At 43.4% G+C, this 23,204-nt stretch overlaps 2 protein-coding genes across 7 annotated transcripts in view; one reads left to right on the plus strand and one right to left on the minus strand.

The window, feature by feature from the left end:
• Nucleotides 1-9,067, plus strand: part of LCA5L (LCA5L, lebercilin like) — a 26,613-nt gene extending 17,546 nt beyond the window's left edge. For both annotated transcript variants that reach the window (XM_023765042.1, XM_006101538.3), the window contains 5 exons: nucleotides 1,519-1,656; nucleotides 3,608-3,692; nucleotides 5,213-5,319; nucleotides 5,620-5,737; nucleotides 8,327-9,067. In XM_023765042.1, coding sequence (XP_023620810.1) covers nucleotides 1,519-1,656; nucleotides 3,608-3,692; nucleotides 5,213-5,319; nucleotides 5,620-5,737; nucleotides 8,327-9,045 — 1,167 coding nt within the window. In that variant the 3' untranslated portion in view covers nucleotides 9,046-9,067. The remainder of the gene's footprint in view (nucleotides 1-1,518; nucleotides 1,657-3,607; nucleotides 3,693-5,212; nucleotides 5,320-5,619; nucleotides 5,738-8,326) is intronic.
• The window catches only part of WRB (tryptophan rich basic protein), a 20,039-nt gene continuing 5,419 nt past the window's right edge, over nucleotides 8,585-23,204 (minus strand). For 2 of the 5 annotated variants that reach the window (XM_006101535.3, XM_023765043.1), the window contains exons 4-5: nucleotides 19,685-19,799; nucleotides 16,664-17,804 (exon numbers count right to left, since the gene is read on the minus strand). In XM_006101535.3, the coding sequence (XP_006101597.1) occupies nucleotides 17,731-17,804; nucleotides 19,685-19,799 (189 nt within the window). In that variant the 3' untranslated portion in view covers nucleotides 16,664-17,730. Of the gene's footprint in view, nucleotides 9,014-10,624; nucleotides 10,667-14,718; nucleotides 14,770-16,663; nucleotides 17,805-19,684; nucleotides 19,800-23,204 lie in introns of those variants that run through there. The other 3 variants (XR_002832330.1, XR_002832329.1, XM_006101536.3) reach the window with 3 other exon arrangements.

Raw genomic sequence — 23,204 nt, forward strand, 5'->3', positions numbered from 1 at the left:
TAATTTAACGCTGGGTGACGAGCTACTTCAGCAGCGGAGCAGCATGCTCACCCCCAAAACGCTAGCCCCGTCCTAATGTACATATTTCAACGACTCGAGTGATTTCTTTTAACAAATCAAAAACTTACATAGAACTACAAGCTCACCGACTCCTTGGATGACATAGGACTTACTTACTGACTTAAAATTAAACCTACCCTAGAGGCATGGTACTGAGGTATGGATGCGAGGGAGGGTAGGGAAGGAGGGAAGGAGGGAAGGAGGGAAGGAGGGAAGGAAGGAAGGAAGGAAGGAAGGAAGGAAGGAAGGAAGGAAGGAAGGAAGGAAGGAAGGAAGGAAGGAAGGAAGAGCTTTGGCCAAGCCTCTGTCAGAGTCCAGACCAAACATCTCCAGTGACAGAGTTCCCGTCCCAGGAGGTGAGCTGCAGCAGCGAGTCCTGAGCTGGCCGTGGCCATGGCCGTGCTCAGCAGCTGCTTCCTGTCTGCGTGGGGCCCGTGAGACCAGGAGCCCTGCTGTCCCAGGCAGCTGGACCGCAGGCCACAAGGGGCTCCATGAGGCTGGGCGACTTTAGGAAGAGAGGCTGAGGGGTTTTTGAAGAAGACAGCAGGTCCTCGAATGACCTTGTTTCGTTCAGCGTCATGTCATCATAGCATCGGTGAGGAAAAACACGGATTCCTGGCCAGGGCCTGTCCCTGAGGAGTTGGCATTGGCTCCCCATGTCTGCGTGGGTTTGCCCTGGGACTCTGGTTTCCTCCCACGGTCCAGAGGTGTGCACGTGCGGGGCAGCAGTGTGTCTGCCTTGTCCCAGCGTGAGGGGCTGTGGGTGGGAGTGTGCCTGTGCTGCAGGGTGTCCGGTCCAGGTGGATCCCGCCTGGCGCCCTGAGCTGCCAGGAGAGGCTCCGGCCACCCACAGCCCTGAGCTGGAATCTGCAGGTTGGAAAGAATTAGCTTGCTTTTATTCATCTGTCTTAAATGTGTGTAGAGCTCGCCTTTATTTCCATGTTTAATATCAGAATGTTGCAGGTCTTTATTTAGAGGTTTGGTGATTTTTATGACAGAAATATGCCATAGGAACTTAATCTAATTTATATCCATCAGCCCACGGTAGCATTGGTTTTGTTATACATCGCTCACTTAAAGTCAGTTTCCAAGAACCTGTTGCCCACATTAGGTGAGGACTTATTAGCAGGGCGTTAGCAGAATACTTCACATAACAGACCTACTTGGGCTTAAAGTGTGACAGTGATTGTATCTATTGATTTTCAGAACCTGTTCAAAAAAATGTTTATCAAATTCCAGAATGTAAAAAACATTCAGCTCAAAACATATTTATTCTCTAGAGTCGTGCTCAGGATTTTGTCTCTTTGTGGTTCTACTTAGTTCTAGAAAATGTCCCCTATAGAAGCCATCACTAATATTGTATTAAAAATTTGCACCTCTCATAAGTGTAATGAGTTCATTAAAGTCAGAGGTTTGATAAAACCTGGTTACGAGCATTGAAACATGCGCTGTTTCCAGAACTTGGAGAAGCAGCTGCGGTTGAACAACAAAGCCTTCAGCCGGCAGCTGGCCATCGAGAGCCAGAAGACGCTGGCCGCCCAGACCGCCAAGGAGACCCTGCAGACGGAAGTCAAACTCCTCCTGCAAAAACTGAAGGTACTTCTTTAAAAGCCAAACGCAACAACATTGGTGACGTTCTGCTTCCCAATTGTCAGGGCTCCTCTTCCCTACGAACAGTCAACAAGCATTCCGTGAGCGTTCCGAGATACGGATTTTCTTTCTTATTGTTTCTCTTGATTAACCAATGGAACACACCCACACAAGTATCCGGATTGTGTTCTGACCCTGTGGTCTTCCACTCTGGGCCCGCTCTGTGCTGGGTACCGACTTAAACCTTGGTTCCAAGCATGAAGGAGGAAGGTCCTTCACGTTCCTTCCTTTTGACCCGGCCATCCTGCACCTGTCAGTCAGCAGCTCTTGACCTGCCCCTTCCTTTTCTCCGCTGCTGACGTACATGCTGACCCTCAAATAAAAAGATATAACTGCGTTTTCCAGATAATCAAAACTTGCCCCTCTAAACATCAAGATCTTTTTTGTCTCTTTTCACTCCCCATCCCTGGGCCCTTTCTTCCTGGGCTTTCCTCCCTAATCAGACGTGGGAGACTTTCTTAGTCCACAGGCCCACCTCAGTGGTCCTGATTCTAACAGGCGTTCCTCTTGCTGTAAGTGTAAGAAGCACTGTTCAGCAGTGCATTGAGTCTTTTTTTTTTCCTCAACAAGCCAGGATTTCAAACCTTTTATTTTGCTGAGACTTTTAAAAGAATATTGGGATTCAAAGCTACCGAGCACTCCAAATATAGATAGTGTGACTGAGGACTAAATTTTTTAGTTTAGTTTAGTTTAGTTTAATTGGTTTATTTTTATTTTTCAATTACAGTTTACTTTCAATATTATTTTGTATTGGATGCAGGTGTACAACATAGTGGTTAGACACCCAAATACTTTACAAAGTGTCCCCCCAATACTTCCAATACCCACTTGGCACCATGCAATGTTATTGACTATATTTTCTGTTGTACCTTATGCCCCTATGACTGTTTTGTAAGTACAAATCTGTACTTCTCAGTCCTTTCACCCAGTCCTCCCATCCCCCTCCCCTCTGTGTCTATATGAGTCTGTTTCTATTTTGTTTGTTTGTTTATTTTCTTTCGATTTTACATATAAGTGAAATCTAGGGTATTTGTCACTTAACATAATACCCTTTAGGTCCATCCATGTGACACAAATGGTAAGATTTCATTCTTTTTTATGTTTTTTAATTAGTTTAGATCAGTTTAATTAGTTTAAATGGCTAGTGGCCATGCAAAAGAATAAGAAACATAGGGAATGGAAACAAGTGAAAGAAGCTAGCTCAGAAATTTTTCAAAAACATTGTCCCATCATAATAATATGTCACTCTGTTAAAAACTGGGTTTTTTTTATGTCAGGAATGATATGTAATGCTATAGCCCCGTGGTCGGCAAACTGCAGCCCGCGAGCCACATGCGGCTCTTTGGCCCCTTGAGTGTGGCTCTTCCTAAGCCTTAGGAGTACCCTAATTAAGTTAATAACAATGTACCTACATATATAGTTTAAGTTTAAAAAATTTGGCTCTCAAAAGAAACTTTAATCGTACTGTTGATATTTGGCTCTGTTGACTAATGAGTTTGCCGACCACTGCTATAGCCTATTTCTATTTCTGCTAGAAATACAGATTTTATTCAAAGAATTCTGAACTTGCCCTGGCCAGTGTGGCTCAGTTGGTTGGAGCATTGTTCCGTGCACCAGAAGGTCGCCGGTTCAATTCCCAGTCAGGGCACATACCTAGGCTGAGGTTTGATCCCCATTGGGGCACATATGGAGGCTACAGATTGATGTATCTCTCTCACATTGATGTTTCTCTCTCTCTCTCTTCCTTCCTCTCTAAAATCAATAAATATATAATAAAAAGTAAAAAAGATATGCTCTAAAAAAAAGAAAATACTGAACTCAAATTGTTTTTTAGAAGAAATCAAAGTTGATAAAAAACAAATACTTATAGAAAAATTGGTTTTGTGGTTCTTTTTAGGAGAAAGATCGAGAGCTTGACATTAAAAACATCTATACTAATCGGATAGCGAAAAATTTACATGACAAAGAAGATTATCCAATAGGTATGTTTTAACTATTTTTCCTCAAAATCTATTCTTTTTTTTTTTAAATATATATCTTATTGATTTTTTACAGAGAGGAAGGGAGAGGGATAGAGAGTCAGAAACATCGATGAGAGAGAAACATTGATCAGCTGCCTCCTGCACACCCTCCACTGGGACTGTGCCCGCAACCAAGGTACATGCCCTTGACCGGAATCGAACCTCGGACCCTTGAGTCCGCAGGCCGACGCTCTATCCACTGAGCCAAACCGTCAGGGCAAAAATCTATTCTTAAGTATCTAGTCAGATTTTCCCTTATATCACCAAAATAATAGATGTTTAAAAAATCATTTTATTAGGCATTGAAACACATCTTGTGACTCTAGGAAAATAATAAAACTGTGCTATGGTTGCAACAACTAGAAAAGAATCGTAATTTGTTCCTGTCTTCCCACCCTCTGCTCAGTCCTGCGTGTTACTTCAGGTGGAGTGAAAGGAGGATTTTGCAGCTTGAAGCAAAGTGGCTGCCAAATGTTGAACTTGCTAAGAATATTAGCCAGAGTGTGGATTTAAAACTCAACTTTAGCCTGGCCAGTATGCTCAATGGTTGAGCATTGGCCTATGAACCACAGTTCAATTCCTGGTCAGGGCACATGCCAGGGTTGCAGGCTCAATCCCCAGTGTGGAGTGTGCAGGAGGCAGCCAATCAATGATTCTCTCTCATCATTGATGTTTCTATCTCTCCCCACCTCTTCCTTCCTCTCTGAAATCAATAAAAATATATTTTAAAAATAAATAATCCTATGTAATAAAGGGGTAATAAGCAAATTGACCATCACACCCTTGCACAAGCTGGCCGCCCCCATGTCATCACAAGATGGCCACCACAAGATGGCTGGCAGGGGAGGGCAGTTAGTTGGAGGTGACCAGGCTGGCAGGGGAGGGCAGTTGGAGGTGACCAGGCTGGCAGGGGAGGGCAGTTGGGAGGGATCAGACCTGCAGGGGAGGGCAGTTAGGGGCAACCAGGCCAGCAGGGGAGGGCAGTTAGGGGCAACCAGGTTGGCAGGGGAGGGCAGTTGGGGGCAACCAGGCTGGCAGGGGAGGGCAGTTGGGGGCAACCAGGCCTGCAGGGGAGGGCAGTTAGGGGCAACCAGGCCAGCAGGGGAGGGCAGTTAGGGGCAACCAGGCTGGCAGGGGAGGGCAGTTGGGGGCAACCAGGCCTGCAGGGGAGGGCAGTTAGAGGCAACCAGGCCAGCAGGGGAGGACAGTTGGGGGGGACCAGACCTGCAGGGGAGGCAGTTGGGGGGGACCAGGCCTGCAGGAGAGGGCAGTTGGGGGGGACCAGGACAGCAGGGGAGGGCAGTTGGGGGGGACCAGGCCAGCAGGGGAGGGCAGTTGTGGGGGGACCAGACCTGCAGGAGAGGGCAGTTGGGGGCAACTGGGCCAGCAGGGGAGCAAAGTGTCAGTTATTTTATACTTACAATCAATATTGCTTCCAAATGTCAGACATGTTTCTTATATGTAATGTACTTGTTCTGCAGTTTCTTCAACAAAATCAGTGCAGACAGACAGGAAAAATGTTCCATTTACAAGTACAAGACAACAGGGGACCCAAAAATCGGAAGACGTGCCATCTTTGATGACTAAGGTACAGCAAATTTGAAATCTTGCAACGTCTAATTAAACATATCTAATATAATAATAGAGGAATATGCAAATTAGACAGGATGCCGTAACATGATGACAGATCTACAAGCGGCCGAGAGCTACAGGAGGGCGGGGCAGCGAGCTACGAGCACACGGATTTGTGGGTAGAGCTACTAGTCTTCACAAAATAGGCTACAGTAGTTTGATCTATACAAAAAAGTATTTGTATTCATTGAATTAAATACAATTTAAAATTATCTATACCCAAAAGATGAGCTTTTGCTGCTTTTCTGAATTCCAGAGTAAAAAGATAACAGGAAACACTGGTCATAAAGAAAAATCCACTGGAATAGTCCATGTAATTCCTCACTGTTGCAGTAAACTACCAAGCCAAGAGGAGTCCAAGAGAAAATATGAAGGTGATTTAGCAACTTTTAAGTCATATTTATTCTTTTTTTTTCTTTTTGTAAGTTGTGAATTCTGTATGTCCGTGTATAAAAGTATACATAAGACATATATACTGTTGAAAGAATGATTATAGAATTTAACACTGTGTAGCCACCAGCCCTAACAAATAGAACGTTAGTCCCCAGAACACACTGTGGGCCCTTCCTAACCACATCCCCTCCCTGCCCGCCAGAAACAACCAGTCTTCACTCTGACGCCGCATTCATTCCCTTGCGTTGCCTCTCACTTCCCTGTCCTTGCGTGTACCCTTAGACATGATGTTCACTCTGACAAACTGAGTGGCAGACAAACCCAGCTGAGTAAAGGGCAACACGGCCACTAATGAGACCAACCGAAGGCTTCCAGGGAGGGGTCGGCTGGCAGACTCTGGCTTCTGGGCCGGAATGTACAAGGGCCCGTCAGGGCGAGGTCCTGCACCGTCCTGGCACAGAGAACCCATCGCGCACGGCCTCCGGCAGGGCTGCTCTGCGGGCCTGGGAGAGGTTCGGGTGGAACAGGCTGCTCAGAACCTCCCGTTCTAGGAGCCCAGGGCTCACCTCCAGCGCTGGGAGGAGGTCGGAGCAGAACACGCTGGGGGTGAAATGGGAGCCCTCGGCCGACCCGGCTGCAGCACAGGGACAGGGCGCCCTCTCCAGCAGGCGGTGGGCCAGACGGCCAGGACCGGCTCACCTGGCAACGCTGCAGAGTGGTACAGAGGAGCAGGGGTCTGGGTGACACCAGCCCTTAATGCTCAAACCTCTTTACTACCAGACTGGTGGCCCTTACCCTAGCCGGGTAGGCTTAGAGCAGTGGTTCTCAACCTTCTGGCCCTTTAAATACAGTTCCTCATGCTGTGACCCAACCATAAAATTATTTTTGTTGCTACTTCATAACTGTAATGTTGCTGCTGTTATGAATCGTCATGTAAATATCTGATATGCAGGATGGTCTTAGGCAACCCGTGAAAGGGTCGTTCGACCGCCAAAGGGGTCGCTACCCACAGGTTGAGAACCGCTGGCTTAGTGGATAGAATGTCGGCCTGCGGACTGAAGGGTCCCGGGTTCAATACCGGTCAAGGGCACATGCCCAGGTTGCAGGCTGGATTCTCAGTGTAGGGCGTGCAGGAGGCAGCAGATCGATGATTCTCTCATTGCTGCTTCTATCTCTCCCTCTCCCTTCCTATCTGAAATCAATAAAAATATATATTTTTTTAAAAAAAACACAACAGACTGGTGGCCCTCTGCCTCTGGGGTGCAGCCATCATCCTGGCTGCGCCTTCACCAGCGGGACCAGAGGTGCCTCTTCTGACTGCGGAGAAGGAAGGGCGGGGCAGGGAGGCCAGGCCGCAGCCAGTGCCGTGACCCAGGCAAGAGGCTGGTGGTCCGGACTGGGACTGGGAGCAGTGGAGGTGGGAAATAAGCAATGTCGCCTGCTAGCAAAGTTTAACATTTGCATTAAGTATCAGCAGGGCATAATATCACTTAGAATCAACTATACATCTTGCTGCTTCTTTGCTCACCACTAATTCTTGAAACATATTTCGTCTCTTGCTAGAATTCCTTTTTTATTATTTTGGAGTATAGTGAATAGTTTCATTTCAGAATGTGTGGAATATGTGAGGAAATTTCCCAGCTCTCTGCACGTCCAGCGCTGTCCCACTCTCCCTCACAATGACTGCCATTCTGCCTGGTAAATGGTGGCCTCCTCTGACCAGCTCGTTGGTCGTGGCTGCGGGTCTGTGCACGTCTGTGCCTGCAACAGCCCCCGCCCCGCCCTGGGGAGGGGAGGGCTGACGGCAGGCTCCCTGCTGCCTGTCGAGGACGGGAAAGGGCAGCCCTTCTCCCCGTGGCTGCTTCACTAACAACTGAAATCTCTCCTGTCAGGGCACGTCCATCCCCGTCGTCTCTATCACAAATGCCCAGAATCCACAGGCTGCACATGCCATCGTGTATTTAACCATGACCCTCTGACAGGCATTTAGGACATGCCGCTGTGACCTACCCATGCTCAGGAACATCCTTACCCGACGTGCCAGTGTGTGTGTTTGTAGGGCTTGGTCCTAGAAGTGAAGTTGTTGAGGCTCTGAATATGTTCACTCAAAATTGTAATCAGTACTGCCAGACTGCCACCCAGATAAAGCTACACCAAGTTACACACCCACGCGTTGGGAACAAGAGTTCCAATTTCCCGATAGTCTCACCAACTCGAAATGACTTGCCAATTGGGTAAAAATGTCCTTATTGTTTCAACTGGCACTACCTCCAGCTAGTGGTGTTTGAACCTTCAGTAATAACCTATTGGCAACTTCTAGTTCTCTTAGGAATATCATTTTTCTTTTGGTTTCATGTTTCTCTCATTTGGTATGATTAGGAGAGTGCCACAACCCTGCCGCTAATAGCACCTTTCCGTATTCTGGCGCTGTGTGCTCTCACTGCCTCACCTTTATGTCATTTTAATGTGCTTGTCAGGAGGTGGAAATGAGTGTGGCAAACATGCATGCCATCTTGAAATAAAAGCCCATTATTTTAAAGATCGCCAAATTGACTATTTTTCTAATACAGATTTATCAAAGGAAGAGGAGCACCTGAAAGTACCAGCAGCTCTGGAGAATCCTGGAAGGCAGAGAGAGAGAAAAGCAGATCAAGAGAAGAAAACCACTTTAGAAAAAGAACAAGAACTACCATCCAAAAGAATCCAAGTCATTCACCCTGAACGGGAAAGCCAACAGGAAAATGATGCAGCAAAAGAAGAGCTTACAAAAAGTGTCCCAAAAAGCGACATGGATGAGGTACCAAATAAAAATGCCCACAACACCAAAATACACCTCCGACAAAGAAAGCATTATTTATTCACAGAAGCCACGGAAAACCTGCATCATGGGCTTCCTGCTTCCGGTGGGCCAGCCAAACCAGGTGCCTGGAGATGCAGCCACAGCACAGGCAAACAGCGCGGGGGGGCCAAAGAACTGAAGCCCAGGCACTCCGGGGGCGGGTACGAGCCCTCTTTTGGTAAGTCTTCCAGAACAAAAGCAAAAGACGCAACTTTCAGAGCAAAGAAGAGCAATCTCATGGAGGAACTCTTTGGATCAGGCTGTGTCTTTAAAAGTGACCAAGCAAGTCCTGCTCCCGAAGGGTCTGAGGAGACCTGGAAAAGTAAGATGCAGCAGCCACCCGCTAGTCAGGCCTCTGCCAGCAATGCTTTTGGAGATTCTAAAGTAACTGTGGTGAATTCTGTGCAGTCCTCGTCACCTACAGAAGGAAAAATGAAAATAATTATTTAAATAAAATCGATATTCTAATACAGTCTGGTCTGCTATTCTGGTTCTTTTGTGCCTTTAATTTTGTACTGTGTGTGTGTGTGTGTGTGTGTGTGTGTGTGTGTGTGTGTGTGTGTGTGTGTTCAGTACATAAATTGACTTTGGATAATTAAGGTTTTGTTTTATTGCTAACCTAATTTTAAAATTCCATTTTGTATTAGACAATGACAACATTTCTAATGACACCTTATTTGTCCTATAACTGAGACGTCCATTTATTATGGTTTTCATATTCTATGGGACTCCATTGCTCAAGTCCACCCAAGATATACACATCTCATTCATATAACAATTTTATCAAAAATCAAATTGCATTGTAACTTTAAAAGCATGAAGCAGCTTTGAAAGATAAAATATGATCAGAGGGCTCTATATTTTTTAAAAACCACAAACACAGCAGTGATCACCAAGCTTGGTTTTATGAAAATTATTTTTGAGCCCTGGCTGGTGTGGCTCAGTTGGTTGGAGTGTCATCCCATACACCGAAGGGTAAATGGTTCAATTCCTGGTGAGGGCACTTGCCCAGGTTGCGGGTTCCATCCCAGGTAGGGGTGCATTGGGAGGCAGCCAGTCAATGTTTCTCTCTCACATTTATGTTTTTCAGTCTCTCCCTTCCTCTCTCTAAAAATCAATAATACTTTTTAGAAATTATTTTTTGAGTGTTGTCTTATTCAGGTAAACTGGGCATCTAATATCCTGCCTTTGTGGGCAACGCTTTCCCATGTACACCTAGGATTCAGCATTTTTAAATATATTCGTTGCATACCTGCACCTTGACCTTTTTTTCTGTTAATCTTGTTCTTTCAAAATAGTATATGGGGCCCTAGCTGGTTTGGCTCAGTGGATAGAGCGTCAGCCTGTGGAGTGAAGGGTCCTGGGTTCAATTCTGGTCAAGGGCACATGCCCAGGTTGTGGGCTCGATCCCCAGCAGGGGGCATGCAGGAAACAGCTGATCAATGATTCTCATCATTGATGTTTCTATCTCTCTCTCTCTCTCTCATTGATTTCTTTCTGAAATCAATAAAAATATATTTTTTTAAAAAGCATATGGATATAGTGTCCACAAGTTAGCTGCTCAGTCCTGATTAATGTATTCTTCACACCTAGAATATTTTATTTTAGGACTATACAAAAAGGGCTGTACTCTCAATGTTCATCACTTAACTTGCCTTCATTTTTTTTAGATTATATATTTTAAGAGAGAGAGAGAAACATCAATTTATTGTTTCACTTATTTATGCATTCATTGGTTACTTCCTGCATGTGCCCCGAATGGGAACTGAACCCTCAACCTTGGCTCATTGGTGGACACTGTAACCAACTGAGCTATCTGGCCAGGGCTGCATTCATTTAGTTATAAGAGCAACTTATTTATAACTAGAGGCCCAGTGCACGGACCCCTGAGGGGTCCCGGATTGTGAGAGGGCACAGGCCAGGCTGAGGGAAACCACCGATGCATGATCGGGGCGGGAGGGCTTCAGGGTGTGTCCAGCCCCACTCACCCAGTCCCGATTGGCTGGACCCCAACAGCAAGGTAACCTACCAGTCAGAGTGTCTGCCCCCTGGTGGTCAGTGCACGTCATAGCTATGGGTCAAACAGTCAAATGGTCACTTAGGCTTTTATATATATAGATTTAGACCACAGTATTTCCAAGGATGTTTATGGGTTGGTGTGTAATATTAACACTTTTAAAAATTGAAAATAAAAAAACAAACTTTTAAAAGGGAGTGTAGCCGAAACCGGTTTGGCTCAGTGGATAGAGCGTCGGCCTGTGGACTGAAAGGTCCCAGGTTCGATTCCGGTCAAGGGCATGTACCTTGGTTGCGGGCACATCCCCAGTAGGAGATGTGCGTGAGGCAGCTGATCGATGTTTCCCACTCATCGATGTTTCTAACTATCTATCTCTCTCCCTTCCTCTCTGTAAAAAATCAAAATATATTTTTTAAAAAAGGGAGTGTAAAAAAGGGGGGGGAGTATAAGTTATGATGGGGAAAGAATTGTATTTAAAACCAAAGATAAAGACTACAAATGGCATAAGCTTTGACCTTTATGAAAACTACAGTGGGGAAAACAGAAGGAAGGAGAGACAGGGGAGGGCAGAGAGAGAATACTTAGAATTCTCATAGCTTACACAGGGGACTATGCAAATGCACATGAAATGACATAATTGACTAGCCCTAAATTCTGGGGAAATTTACTAAAATGATTCTTAGAAATGGTGTAATAGTACAGTATTACAATGTCTACTCCAGCTTTAGAGCAGATGGAAAATTTTTCAGGGGATCTTTCCTTATGCCTACCCACAACAAAAGCACAATCATAACATTAAATCAGAACTACCTAAAAGTGCTTCTGTAGGGCACTATTTAATAAAAATATAAGCTAAGCTTATTACTTTCTAGTCATCTAATTAAGATTATTTTAAAGATATATGCATAAGACTAGAGGCCCGATGCACGAAATTCATGCAAGGGGCTCGGCCCTCGCAGCCACAGCAGCTTGCCTCAGCCCTCAAAGCCCCGGTTTCATCTGGAAGGACATCTTGAAGGTCGTTTGGCTGTCTGGTCTAATTAGCATATTACACTTTTATTATTATCCTATGTAATAAAGAGGTAATATGTAAATTAACCCTCACAAGATGGCTGCCTACAACCAGGCCAGCAGGGGGGTGAGGGACGACCAAACAACTGAATAAGCAGGCTGCATGGGGTGACTAGGCCGGCAGGGGGCGTTAGTGAGGAACGACCAAACGACTGAACAAGCAGGCTGCGTGGGGTGACCAGGCTGGCAGAGGGGGTTAGTGAGGGATGACCCAATGACAGTTAGAGGCGACCAGGCCGGCAGGGGGGTGAAGTTGGGGGTGACCAGGTGGGCAGAGGGGGACAGTTGAGGAGCGACCAGGCCAGCAGGGGGTCAGTAAGGAGTGACCAGGCCATCAGGGAGGGGACAGCTGGGGGTGACCTGGCCAGCAGTAGGGTGCAATTAGGGGTGACCAGGCCAGCAGGGGGGACAGTTAGGGGCAATCAGGCCAGCATGCAGAGGCAGTGAGGGGCAATCAGGCCGGCAGAGGGGGCAGTTAGAGGTAACCAGGCAGGCAGGCAGGTGAGCAATTAGAAGCCAGGGGTCCAGGATTGTGAGAGGGATGTCCCGGATTGGAGAGGGTGTAGGCTGGGCTGAGGGGACCCCCCCCCCAATGCACAAATTTCATGCACTGGACCTCTAGTAGATAATAAAATGCTAACTTCTATCTCTAAGGGAGGAGATTGTGGTCAATTTTTAATTTATTGTCAGTGTATTTATTTTCTATGATTTTCTATACTGAACATAGCTGTATAATCAGGAGGGAAAGATGTTTTAAATAAAAAGCGATCCATCCTGGCCAGTGTGGCTCAGTGGTTGAGTGTCGACCCATGCACCAGGAGGTCACTGGTTCGATTCCCGGTCAGGACACAAGCCTGGGTTTCAGACTCCATCCCCAGCAGGGAGTGTGCAGGAGGCAACTAATTGATGATATTTCTCTCATGGATGTTTCTATCTCTCTCTCCCTCTCCCTTCCTTTCTCTGAATCAATAAAAACATTTTTTATAATAAATATTTTTAAGTCAAGCACCAAAGCATAAATGTTAATATTTGATTGTTAGAAAACAATGTTAACATATAAACAGCATTTGGCTTATGGAAATAATAACCACTTTAAATGAAATACTTTAGACACTTGGGTGTAGAAAGTGCTGGAGAATAAAGTACAATTTTACTTTACTGCTACTGAGAGCAACGAGAATCTGATTACATCTCCCGTTTTCAACACTTAGCATCACTAAGAAAAGAGACTGACTGAATTGGTCCACAAAACATTTTAAGTTCCAGTATATTTTAAGTGGGAAAAATTTCACTAATAGAAGTTCTTAAGATTTCAAATTCCTTTTAGTCTGTTCACTGAGAATTAAAACATATTTTAAAAATATTCCTTAAGAAGAAATTCATTTCCTGTACTTTGACAAGGTACTTTGGTGCTCCTGCTATAGAAAAGCCAAAAATGATATATTAACTAGAATGGAGGTCGCCAACCTTTTGGACCTCAAGGACCACCAGTGGTCCGTGCCACCGGTTGACAACCGCTGCTCCAAAGGTTTCCTTTCTAGAACAAACATGTCTTTAATCAGTTCAGCTGGTGAACACTAAGTGAAAGGAGGCCCCCAGGGAGGCTGTGTCTGAAGTCAGCTTTGGCCTAAAGGGCATTTGCCAAAACTGGAGAACTGAGCATCAGAAAAGCCTCCAGGGCCAAACCCAAAGAACAACATCCATCAGCCCAAGTAGAAGCCTAAGAGAAGGTCCCTCCCACGAACCCTGGCCAGCCAGGCCTCGAGCCTCAATAAGCTGAGAAAATTGTCTTAAACTCAGAGACTGTGGCCAGTCCACCCTCACCCTGTTTGAGACTGAAATTGGATTGGTTGATAGAACCTAAAAGTATAGTTTAAAGAGATCTAGGCTGGTAGTAGCCCCAGAGCAGTAGAAATACAAATCCTTTCTGCAAGAGCCTATCTTTTTGTTTTCCTTTATATATAAATTTCAGAGAAGAAGGGAGATAGAAACCTCATTGATGAGAATTATTGATCAGCTGCCTCCCACATGCCCCACACCAGGGACTGAGCCAGCAACCCAGCCATGTGCCCTGACCGGGAATCGAACTGTGACCTGGTACATAGGTCGATGCTCAACCACTGAGCCACACCGGCCGGGCTGGAAGAACCTATCTTCAACTCAGGCCTCAGGAAATTCCTACAGAGTTAAACACAAAAAGAACAAAGTGCTAAGAGAACCAAGAGGAATAACATATAAGGACCAGATCTGCAAAGACTTCTTCTAGGAATTATACACAGAAAATAAATGTCTGAAGAAATAAAAGTAGTTTTTGAAAATATGAATTAAAAAGAATAAGAATTCAGCATCTGTGACAACTCAGAAGACATATAATAATTTAAATTAACTCAACAAACAGGCTTAACAGCAGAGGAGACCAGAATGAAGAGAGTAAAAGATCTGAAGCTCTGATCAATATCAAAGCACAGAGACAGGAAATAGGTTAGTAGATATGAATAGAGTGAAAAGGTTTAACAAGCATCTGTTTCACCCTGGCTGGTTTGGCTCAGCAGATAGAGCGTTGGCCTGCGGACTGAAGAGTCAGTTTGCCAGTCAAGGGCATGTGTTGTGGTTGCAGGCTCGATCCCCAGCCCTGGTCAGGGTGTGTTCAGGAGGCAACCAATCAATGTGTCTCTCTGTCTCTCCCCCTCCCTTACACTCTCCCTAAAAATCAATGGAAAAATATATGCAACCAATCAATGTGTCTCTCTCTCTCCCACTCCCTTACACTCTCCCTAAAAATCAATGGAAAAATATCCTCAGGTGAGGATAAAAAAAAAAAAGATTGTGGATTTGTATATAGAAATATTTCCCTGCTTGATTTACCATAAATACTACTATACAGGAAACCCAATTGGCATGAAGAGAGCTTTAGATACTTTAAATCAAACAGATGTCTCATCTAAAGCTAAAAACTATCTATACCCAGTATTTTTTAATAGAAACACAAACCTATAGCTATCCATAAGTATACATAAATATACAAACATTAATACCCGTTCTGTGGAATCATGGGAGACTTTGCTTCCTCATTCCTTTTCTGGACTCTTCAAATAGGATTTAAAAAAAAAAAAAAAAGCACCAGTTATTTTTTTAGGTACTACTTTTATAATTTAAAAATTTTATTTTAAAACCACACATATCAATATCCATAAATGTATGGGATCATTGGAAGAATCATAAGAAACTGGTAACAGAGAAAATTGGGTGACACAACAGTAAAAGGGTCAGGAGTTTTTTTGGGTTTTTTTATTTATCTTTATTGTTGAAAGTATTACAGATGTCCCCCTTGTTTCCCCATTGACCCTCTCCACGCCACACCCGCCCCCAATGAACTTTTATTTTTTTAAAAAATATATATTTTATTGATTTTTTACAGAGAGGAAGGGAGAGAGATAGAGAGTTAGAAACATCAATGAGAGAGAAACATCAATCAGTTGCCTCCTGCACATCTCCTACTGGGGATGTGCCCACAACCCAGGTACATGCCCTTGACCGGAATCGAACCTGGGACCTTTCAGTCCGCAGGCCAACGCTCTATCCACTGAGCCAAACCTGTTTCGGCCCAATGAACTTTTAAATGTATCCTTTTCTATGTTTTAAATTCAGTACCATGTTTGTTTTTTTTAATCCTCATCTGAGGATATTTTTCCATTGTTTTTTTTTTTTTAGAGAAAGTGAAAGGGAAGGAGGAGGCGGAGAGGTAGAGATAGAGAGAGAAACATCAAGGTGAGAGGGACACATCAATTGGTTGCCCCCTGCACCCACCCCAACTGGGCCTAGGGAACGAACCTGCAACCCAGGTACATGCCCTTGACTAGGAATTGAACCCAAAACCCTTAGGTCCACGGGCCAATGCACTAATCATTGATCAACACTGGCTAGGGCAATACCAAGTTTATTATCTATTTAAAAACAATTATATTGCCGAAACCGGTTTGGCTCAGTGGATAGAGCGTCCGCCTGTGGACTGAAGGGTCCCAGGTTCGATTCTGGTCAAGGGCAGGTACCTGGGTTGCGGGCACATCCCCAGTGGGAGATGTGCAGGAGGCAGCTGATCCATGTTTCTAACTCTCTATCTCTCTCCCTTCCTCTCTGTAAAAAATCAATAAAATATATTTTTAGAAAAAATAAAAATTAAAAATAAATAAATAAAAACAATTATGTGAAATATGACGAACATTTAAACTTCCTATTTAATCTTCATTAACTATTAATGTATGTGGAAAGCGTTAACAGCTGTGAAATGTAAATCTCTTCCTCTAGCCTCAGTGAAATCTGTCATAATTGCAGTACTAACTGAGAGAATATATCCTTAGGAGATAAATGTGGGTCTTGTCAGGGAGGCTTGAAACGGCTTAGTGTCCCAAGGACATCCCTGGGCATATGCACCTGGCCGCTCCATCGAGACTACGCAACCCGTCCAGCTGCCTGCAGCTCACTACAGGTGGGCATCAGACCGTGGCCTCTACGGACCCTGGACCCTGCAACCTCCTCGTGCTGCTGCCATCTCCCCCGTCAGGTTGGCATCTCACCCTTGTGGCCACGTGTGCCCTGTGGTGACTGACAGTGGAAGCTGGAGTCGGAGCTCTCACGATGCTGTCTGTAGAAACAGCTGTGCTCCTTTGCTCTGCATCCTTCCTCAAAGCCACGTCAGCCTGCTGCCAGGTAAGTCTGAACGATCAGGGAACCTGAGACCACTCCAGTCCGACAAACTGAAGTAACACAGCGCTTTGTCATTTCATGGTACAACTAGCAGAAAGCACAGTAAGCTCCTTCCTGGGTCATTAAGGAACACAAGAACATGATCTTTTCAAAACTAGTGATGGCATCTGGCTTTAAGGTGCTGCAGCGGACGTAGTTAATGGTTAAAGCCCTCTGCCACTTGTCAGTTACAGACTGGTCATAGCAAATGAGTGGCTGTAAGGAAGGAAGTCATACAAGCACTTACAAAGATTTTAATTAGTAAAGAAGTGTTTTAAAAATATTTAGCAGCATTATACTTTATGAACCAAACATGTATCCATTTAAATTAATTTAATCAGGCTTCCTACTTTGTTTAACTTTGTTCCGTCCTATGGAGCATAAATATTAAATGCTTATAAATACATTGCATTTGAAATGCTTTAAGTACAAAACACATAATTCAAGCACAAAACAATGCGTAATGATCTCACAAATACGTTTATAAAACTCGGGAATGAAAAAATAACAGCTTCAAATAAGGAGATAATACTCCACAAAGGCTTGATCAACAGATGACATTTTAAACCAAAGATAAGCAAGGCAATGTCAGTTAGTGTTATTCTTAGTGGTGCTGCATGAGATTAAAAAACAAATTTTCAAATTCTAGTAGTGACATTAAATTGCTTTCTAATCTGGAGTAAAAGTAGTATGAAGTCTTTAAAGTTCTTAAATTATGAGAAAATGTTGACTTTCCAATTGGCAATGTGACCTTTAAAATATGCCAAGAGAATGCCCAGCCAGTGTGCCTCAGTGGTTGAGCGTCAACCCATGAACCAGGTCACAGTTCGATTTCTGGTCAGGGCACATGCCCAGGTTTCAGACTTGATCTCCAATAGGGTTTGTGCATGAGAGGCAGCCAATCGATAATTTTCTCTCAGCATTGATGTTTCTCTCTCCCCCTCCCTCTCCCTTCACATCTCTGAAATCAATTTTTAAAAAGCATACTTAAAATATGCCAAGTGTGCAAATCACAAGTAACAACATGTAGATGCCTGTAATGTCACATTTCTTATCACAAATCTGCTGCTTTGCTGGCCAGTACAGAGGCGTGACAGACCTCTCTGCCTCAATGACAAGTGTACAAATTTAATTCTTATAAGAATCTCACATAAAATCCAAGAACAAACAGGTTCATCAAAAGAACTAACCTGCACTCTTTTGTTTCTTAAACAAATAAAAGACAATAAAACAGTTTAAGTCAGATTTTTAACCTAAGTGAAAATTCATTTTTCAAAGTCTCAGAGCTGTATTCATCTTCTTTTTCAGCTGAAAGGATGAAGCATAATAGCCACAACTTTGTTACAGACTAAAATCCAACAGGTGATTCCAACACCACCTAAAAATTAAAAAATTCAACGTGAGAGCACAGCAAGAGTTCTGCCCACATTCCCTGCCTCTGCTACCTTCATCTTACAGCAGTTGTTCCCAACGTGGGGCACACGCCCCACAGGGGGGCAATTCGAGAATAAGTTATTAACAATGAAACTTTTGCATTTCTTATGGTTCTAGGGCCTCATATACACTATATAAATACATACTGTGACATATTTATGCCAGTTCTCTATTATATGTTTTGAAACTTTGCTATTTTTTCATATCACTTCATATTATTATTTTTTTAACAATTTCTTAGTGATTTCTTCCTCAGGACTTCAACTTCTTTTGTTCTTTTATTTTTCTCTTTATGGATGCCATGTTCTTTGGAAGCTTGTTTAGACCAAGTTAATGGCCTTTTGGGCTTCCTCCACATGAATAGGAGTTCACTTTTTGAATAATAAGAATTATATGTCACGGGGGGCAAGGGCATCAGGATTTTAGAGATGCTTAGGTGGGGCGTGGCCAAAAAAAGGTTGGGAACCACTGTCTTAGAGGAAGTAAGAGTAGTTCCATTCTTTTGGAGCAGTGCTGGGCTAAGACAAAGTTTGTATTTCGTGGGTTCCAATGCATCAGACTTTCAATTAATTCACAGGGCTGCCTTCCTTACTAAGCAGGAATTATACAGAACCATGAGCGCTGGTTTGAACTCCTCTTCTCTACCGAGAAACAGACTTTATTATTTACAATATTCGTAGGTTGGGAGACCACTCTGTGACACTATTTGGTTTTCCCTTCTCCAAGAGCGTCACAAATGAAGCAATGTTTACCCACACCGTTCCTGTCCCACTGGTCAATGAGCGACAGGAAGACAGGCTGCAAGAGTGGCCAGTGGCCTGCTGGCTGCCGGGAAGAGTGGCCTCTTGCACCAGTACTGCCCTCAAGGTTGAGTCCCACAAAGGGGGTGGGAGAGGGAAGTGGTTAAACTGAAATAGTCATTCCTTTTAATTTAGTAATTCACCTCCAGCATTATCACAAATCACAACCAAAAACTGACTGAAAAGGAGGTGTGCTATAGCATTATTCTTGGTAGAAAAAATTAGGACCTAATTTTTAACAGGAAAATTAGTAAATTATGACACATCCAAATGAAGAACAGCTATTCAAAACTCCTTAATAAAGAAAAGTTTAATGATATGGGAGAAGGCTTACAATATAAAGTAAAAAGGGACAAAAAGCTAGACAACCTTAACTATACAAGGGTGGGCAAAAGTAAGTCTACAGTTCAAATGGAATATATAATACAAGAATAAATAATAATACAAGAATAAACTGTGTTTCATGTAATCATAACTGTAAACCTACTTTCGCCCACCCCTGTATAAAAATAAATAGAAAAAGACTGGAAAAATATAGCACAGTCTAAGAGGTTATCCATAGCTAATGAGTTTTCTTTCATTTTTCTTTTCTTTTTAGTCATCCCACAATGACATGTACTACTTTTATCATCCAAAAGAAATTATCATTCACATATAAAAAAATGGCCGAGAGCCATAAATGCCCTCGCTATGCCTAGAGCTGAAAAGGGGCTGCAGAATCTGGGAACTAGAAGTAGTGTTTGAATAAGCAGGCTGTCGACTGCAGGGATGGGCTTAGAGTCCAGAAGCAGACGTGTCTTGAGTTCTAGCTCTGCTACTTAACATTTCGGTGACAGCGGACAAGGTAAGGAACTTCTCTGGATCTGCATTTCCTCACAGCCAGCCTTCGAGGCTGAGACGCAAACCCCTACACCCCCCCCCGTGAAATGGTCGATGAGGATGGTGTCGGGTTGACTTAACCTATCACACACCTCCTCCTAAGTCTCTCCACAGTCTCCCACTATGTTTCCCAGGAAGCTCTTACCTGCTACTCTAGTGGGAAACGCCACCAGCCGGTCGAGCGGGGTTATCCATTTACTGGGCACCACAGCCACGGGAACAGAGTAATACTTCCAAATGAGAGAGACCATCAGGGCAGCCTGCGAAGACACTGTGCTGAGTGCCAACCACCTGCCGTCCCGCGCCCAGTCCTCACAGGGAGAAGAGGACACCCCACAGCGACGACCAAGTCCTATCAATCCAGTCCCTGCAGCCCACAGCGCCGGTAACATATACAGCTGACCTTGAACAATGCAGGTTAGGGGCACCGACCCCACACAGTCAAAAACCCCAGTGTAACTTCTGACTCCCCAAAAACATAACTACTAATAGCCTACTGCTGATAAACAGCTGACTAGCACATATTTTATGTTATATATATCATATACTGTGTTCCTACAATTAAGCTAGAGAAATGTTAAGAAAATTATAAGGAAGAGAAAATACAAATATCTTTTATACATTTATGACATACCTTTTTCTCTTTTGCTTATTTCTACTTTATTTTTTTAATTGATTAAGTTATTACATATGTCTCTTTATCCCCACATTACCCCCCATCCCCTCCTACTCATGCCCTCACCCCCCTGTTGTCTGTGTCCATTGGTTAGGCACCTTTTTCTTAATATTTTCAATATTTCTAGGCTATTCAGTGAGTTTTGTCAAATTGTCACGAGTCTCAAAAAAAATTTCCAATATATTTATTGAAAAAAAATCCACATATAAGTGGACCCATGCAGTTCAAACTAATGTTGTTTGAGCGTCAACTAAATACGCTATTAAATTAGCTGATAAATAATGAAGATTTCCCATAACACAAGTGTTCTTTTCTCATTGAATATCTCTTTTAAGTAAACTATGCTAAATATACCGTACTAGGGACAAAAGCAACCTTACGCCTCTGGATCCTTGGAAAAGTAGTTGATTCTCATCCACACTCTAGTGCTGGCCTTCTCATGCAGAAGTGGGCCTCTGCAAGTTTAAATGGTGAGAGCATCTCTTCTCTCCCCTCCTTTCCCCAGCAGCATTCCCTCAAGTTGTCTTCTGTCCCCTCTGTGGCCCTGAATATGTCACTCAAATATGCCCTAAAAGAGGGCCTCTGGCACTGGCCCGGTAGCTCGGTTTGTTAGAGCACTGTCCCGATATCCAGGGGTGGGGACCGTCCAGCCCTCGGGCCATATAAGACCAGTAAAATCATTTGGTCTGGCCCTATTAAGGCATCAGGGGTGAGTTAGTTAAATGTTTGACCACATACAGCAGGCTAATTTTTAAGTTGATAATTGTGTATGGCCCCCGGAAGATGTTACAAATATCCCAATGGCCCTTGGCAGGAAAAGGTCCCCACACCTGCGATACGCCAAGATTGTGGGTTCGATCCTCAGTCAGGGCACATACAAGAAGCAACCAATGAATACATAAATAAGTGGTTACAACAAGTCGATGTCTCTGACTGTCTCTCTATCTGTGTCTCTCTCTCCTTCTCTCTCTCTCTCTCTCTCTCTCTCTCAAATCAATAAATTTTTTTTTTTTAATTAAAAGAGGGCCCCTGGCTTAACTTCAGTCCCTGGAAAAACCTATCTCATATCAGTGACAGCGCCTCAGGATCAATGTACTTACTATAACCAAACAGCCTGAGTCCTTTACCCCAATCAACATCATTCTTAACATTGAACCTCAGAGATCATTTAAAGCAGCCATACCTATCTCAAAAAACAAGAAAAAATGGTAGTCAATCATCTAACTCTACAACTCAAAGAATTAGAAAGAGAGCAACAAGAAAACCCCAGAGTGAGCAGAAGGAAGGAGATAATAAAGATTAGAGCAGAAATCAATGACATAGAGACCAAAAAAACAATACAGAAAATCAATGAAACCAAGAGCTGGTTCTTTGAAAGGATAAACAAGATTGACAAACCCCTAGCCAGGCTCACCAAGAAGCAAAGGGAGAGGTCCCAAATAAACCAAATCAGAAATGATAGAGGCGAAATAACAACAGACCCCACAGAAATACAAATGATTGTTAAACAATACTACGGGCAACTCTACTTCAACAAACTAGACAACCTGGAGGAAATGGACAAATTCCTAGAAAAATACAACATTCCAAAACTCAAACAGGAAGAATCTAAAAACCTCAATAGGCCAATAACTATGGAAGAAATTGAAGCAGTCATCAGAAAGCTTCCAGCAAACAAAAGCCCAGGGCCAGACGGCTTCACAGGGGAGTTTTACCAAACTTTCAAGGAAGAACTAAAACCTACCCTCCTCAGACTACTACAAAAAATTCAAGAGGAAGGAACACTTCCAAGCTCATTCTATGAAGCCAGCATCACCCTAATACCAAAACCAGGTAAAGACATCACAATGAAAGAGAATTACAGGCCAATATCCCTCATGAACATAGATGCCAAAATCCTCAACAAAATCTTAGCAAATCGGATCCAGCAGTACATCAGAAGGATCATACACCATGACCAAGTAGGATTTATCCCAGAGATGCAAGGATGGTACAACATCCGTAAATCAATAAATGTGATACATCACATAAACAAATTGAAAGAAAAAAACCACATGGTCATATCAATTGATGCAGAAAAAGCATTCGACAAAATCCAACACCCATTTTTGATAAAAACTCTCAGAAAGGTGGGAATAGAAGGATCATACCTCAACATAATAAAAGCCATATATGACAGGCCCACAGCCAACATCATACTCAATGGTCAAAAACTAACACCATTTCCCCTAAGAACAGGAACAAGACAGGGATGCCCACTCTCACCACTCCTGTTCAACATAGTACTGGAAGTATTAGCCATTGCAATTAGGCAAGAAGAAGAAATAAAAGGCATCCAAATTGGAAAAGAGGAAGTAAAACTGTCCTTATTTGCAGATGACATGATATTATACATACAAAACCCTAGAGACTCCATCAAAAAGCTACTAGACTTAATACATGAATTTGGCAATGTAGCAGGATACAAAATTAACCCCAAGAAATCTGAGGCATTTCTATACACCAATAGTGAACTTTCAGAAAGAGAGATTAGAAAAACAATCCCATTTACCATCGCACCAAAAAAATTAAGATACCTAGGAATAAACTTAACTAAAGAGGTTAAAGACCTCTACTCAGAAAACTATAGGACGTTGAAAAAAGAGATAGAGGAAGACATAAACAGATGGAAGAACATACCATGTTCTTGGATTGGTAGAATCAACATCATTAAAATGTCTATACTACCCAAAGCAATCTATACATTCAATGCACTTCCCATTAAAATACCAATGGCCTTCTTCAAAGATCTAGAACGAACTCTCCAAAACTTCATCTGGAATAAAAAAAGACCCCGAATAGCTGCAAGGATCCTGAGAAAGAACAAAGTAGGCGGGATCTCAATGCCAGATATCAAGCTGTATTACAAAGCCACTGTTCTCAAAACTGCCTGGTACTGGCACAAGAACAGACATATAGCTCACAAAAAATAGAATAGAGAGTCCAGAAA

The sequence above is a fragment of the Myotis lucifugus genome, unplaced genomic scaffold, assembly GCF_000147115.1.
Source record: "Myotis lucifugus unplaced genomic scaffold, Myoluc2.0 scaffold_372, whole genome shotgun sequence".
Classification (NCBI taxonomy): domain Eukaryota; kingdom Metazoa; phylum Chordata; class Mammalia; order Chiroptera; family Vespertilionidae; genus Myotis; species Myotis lucifugus.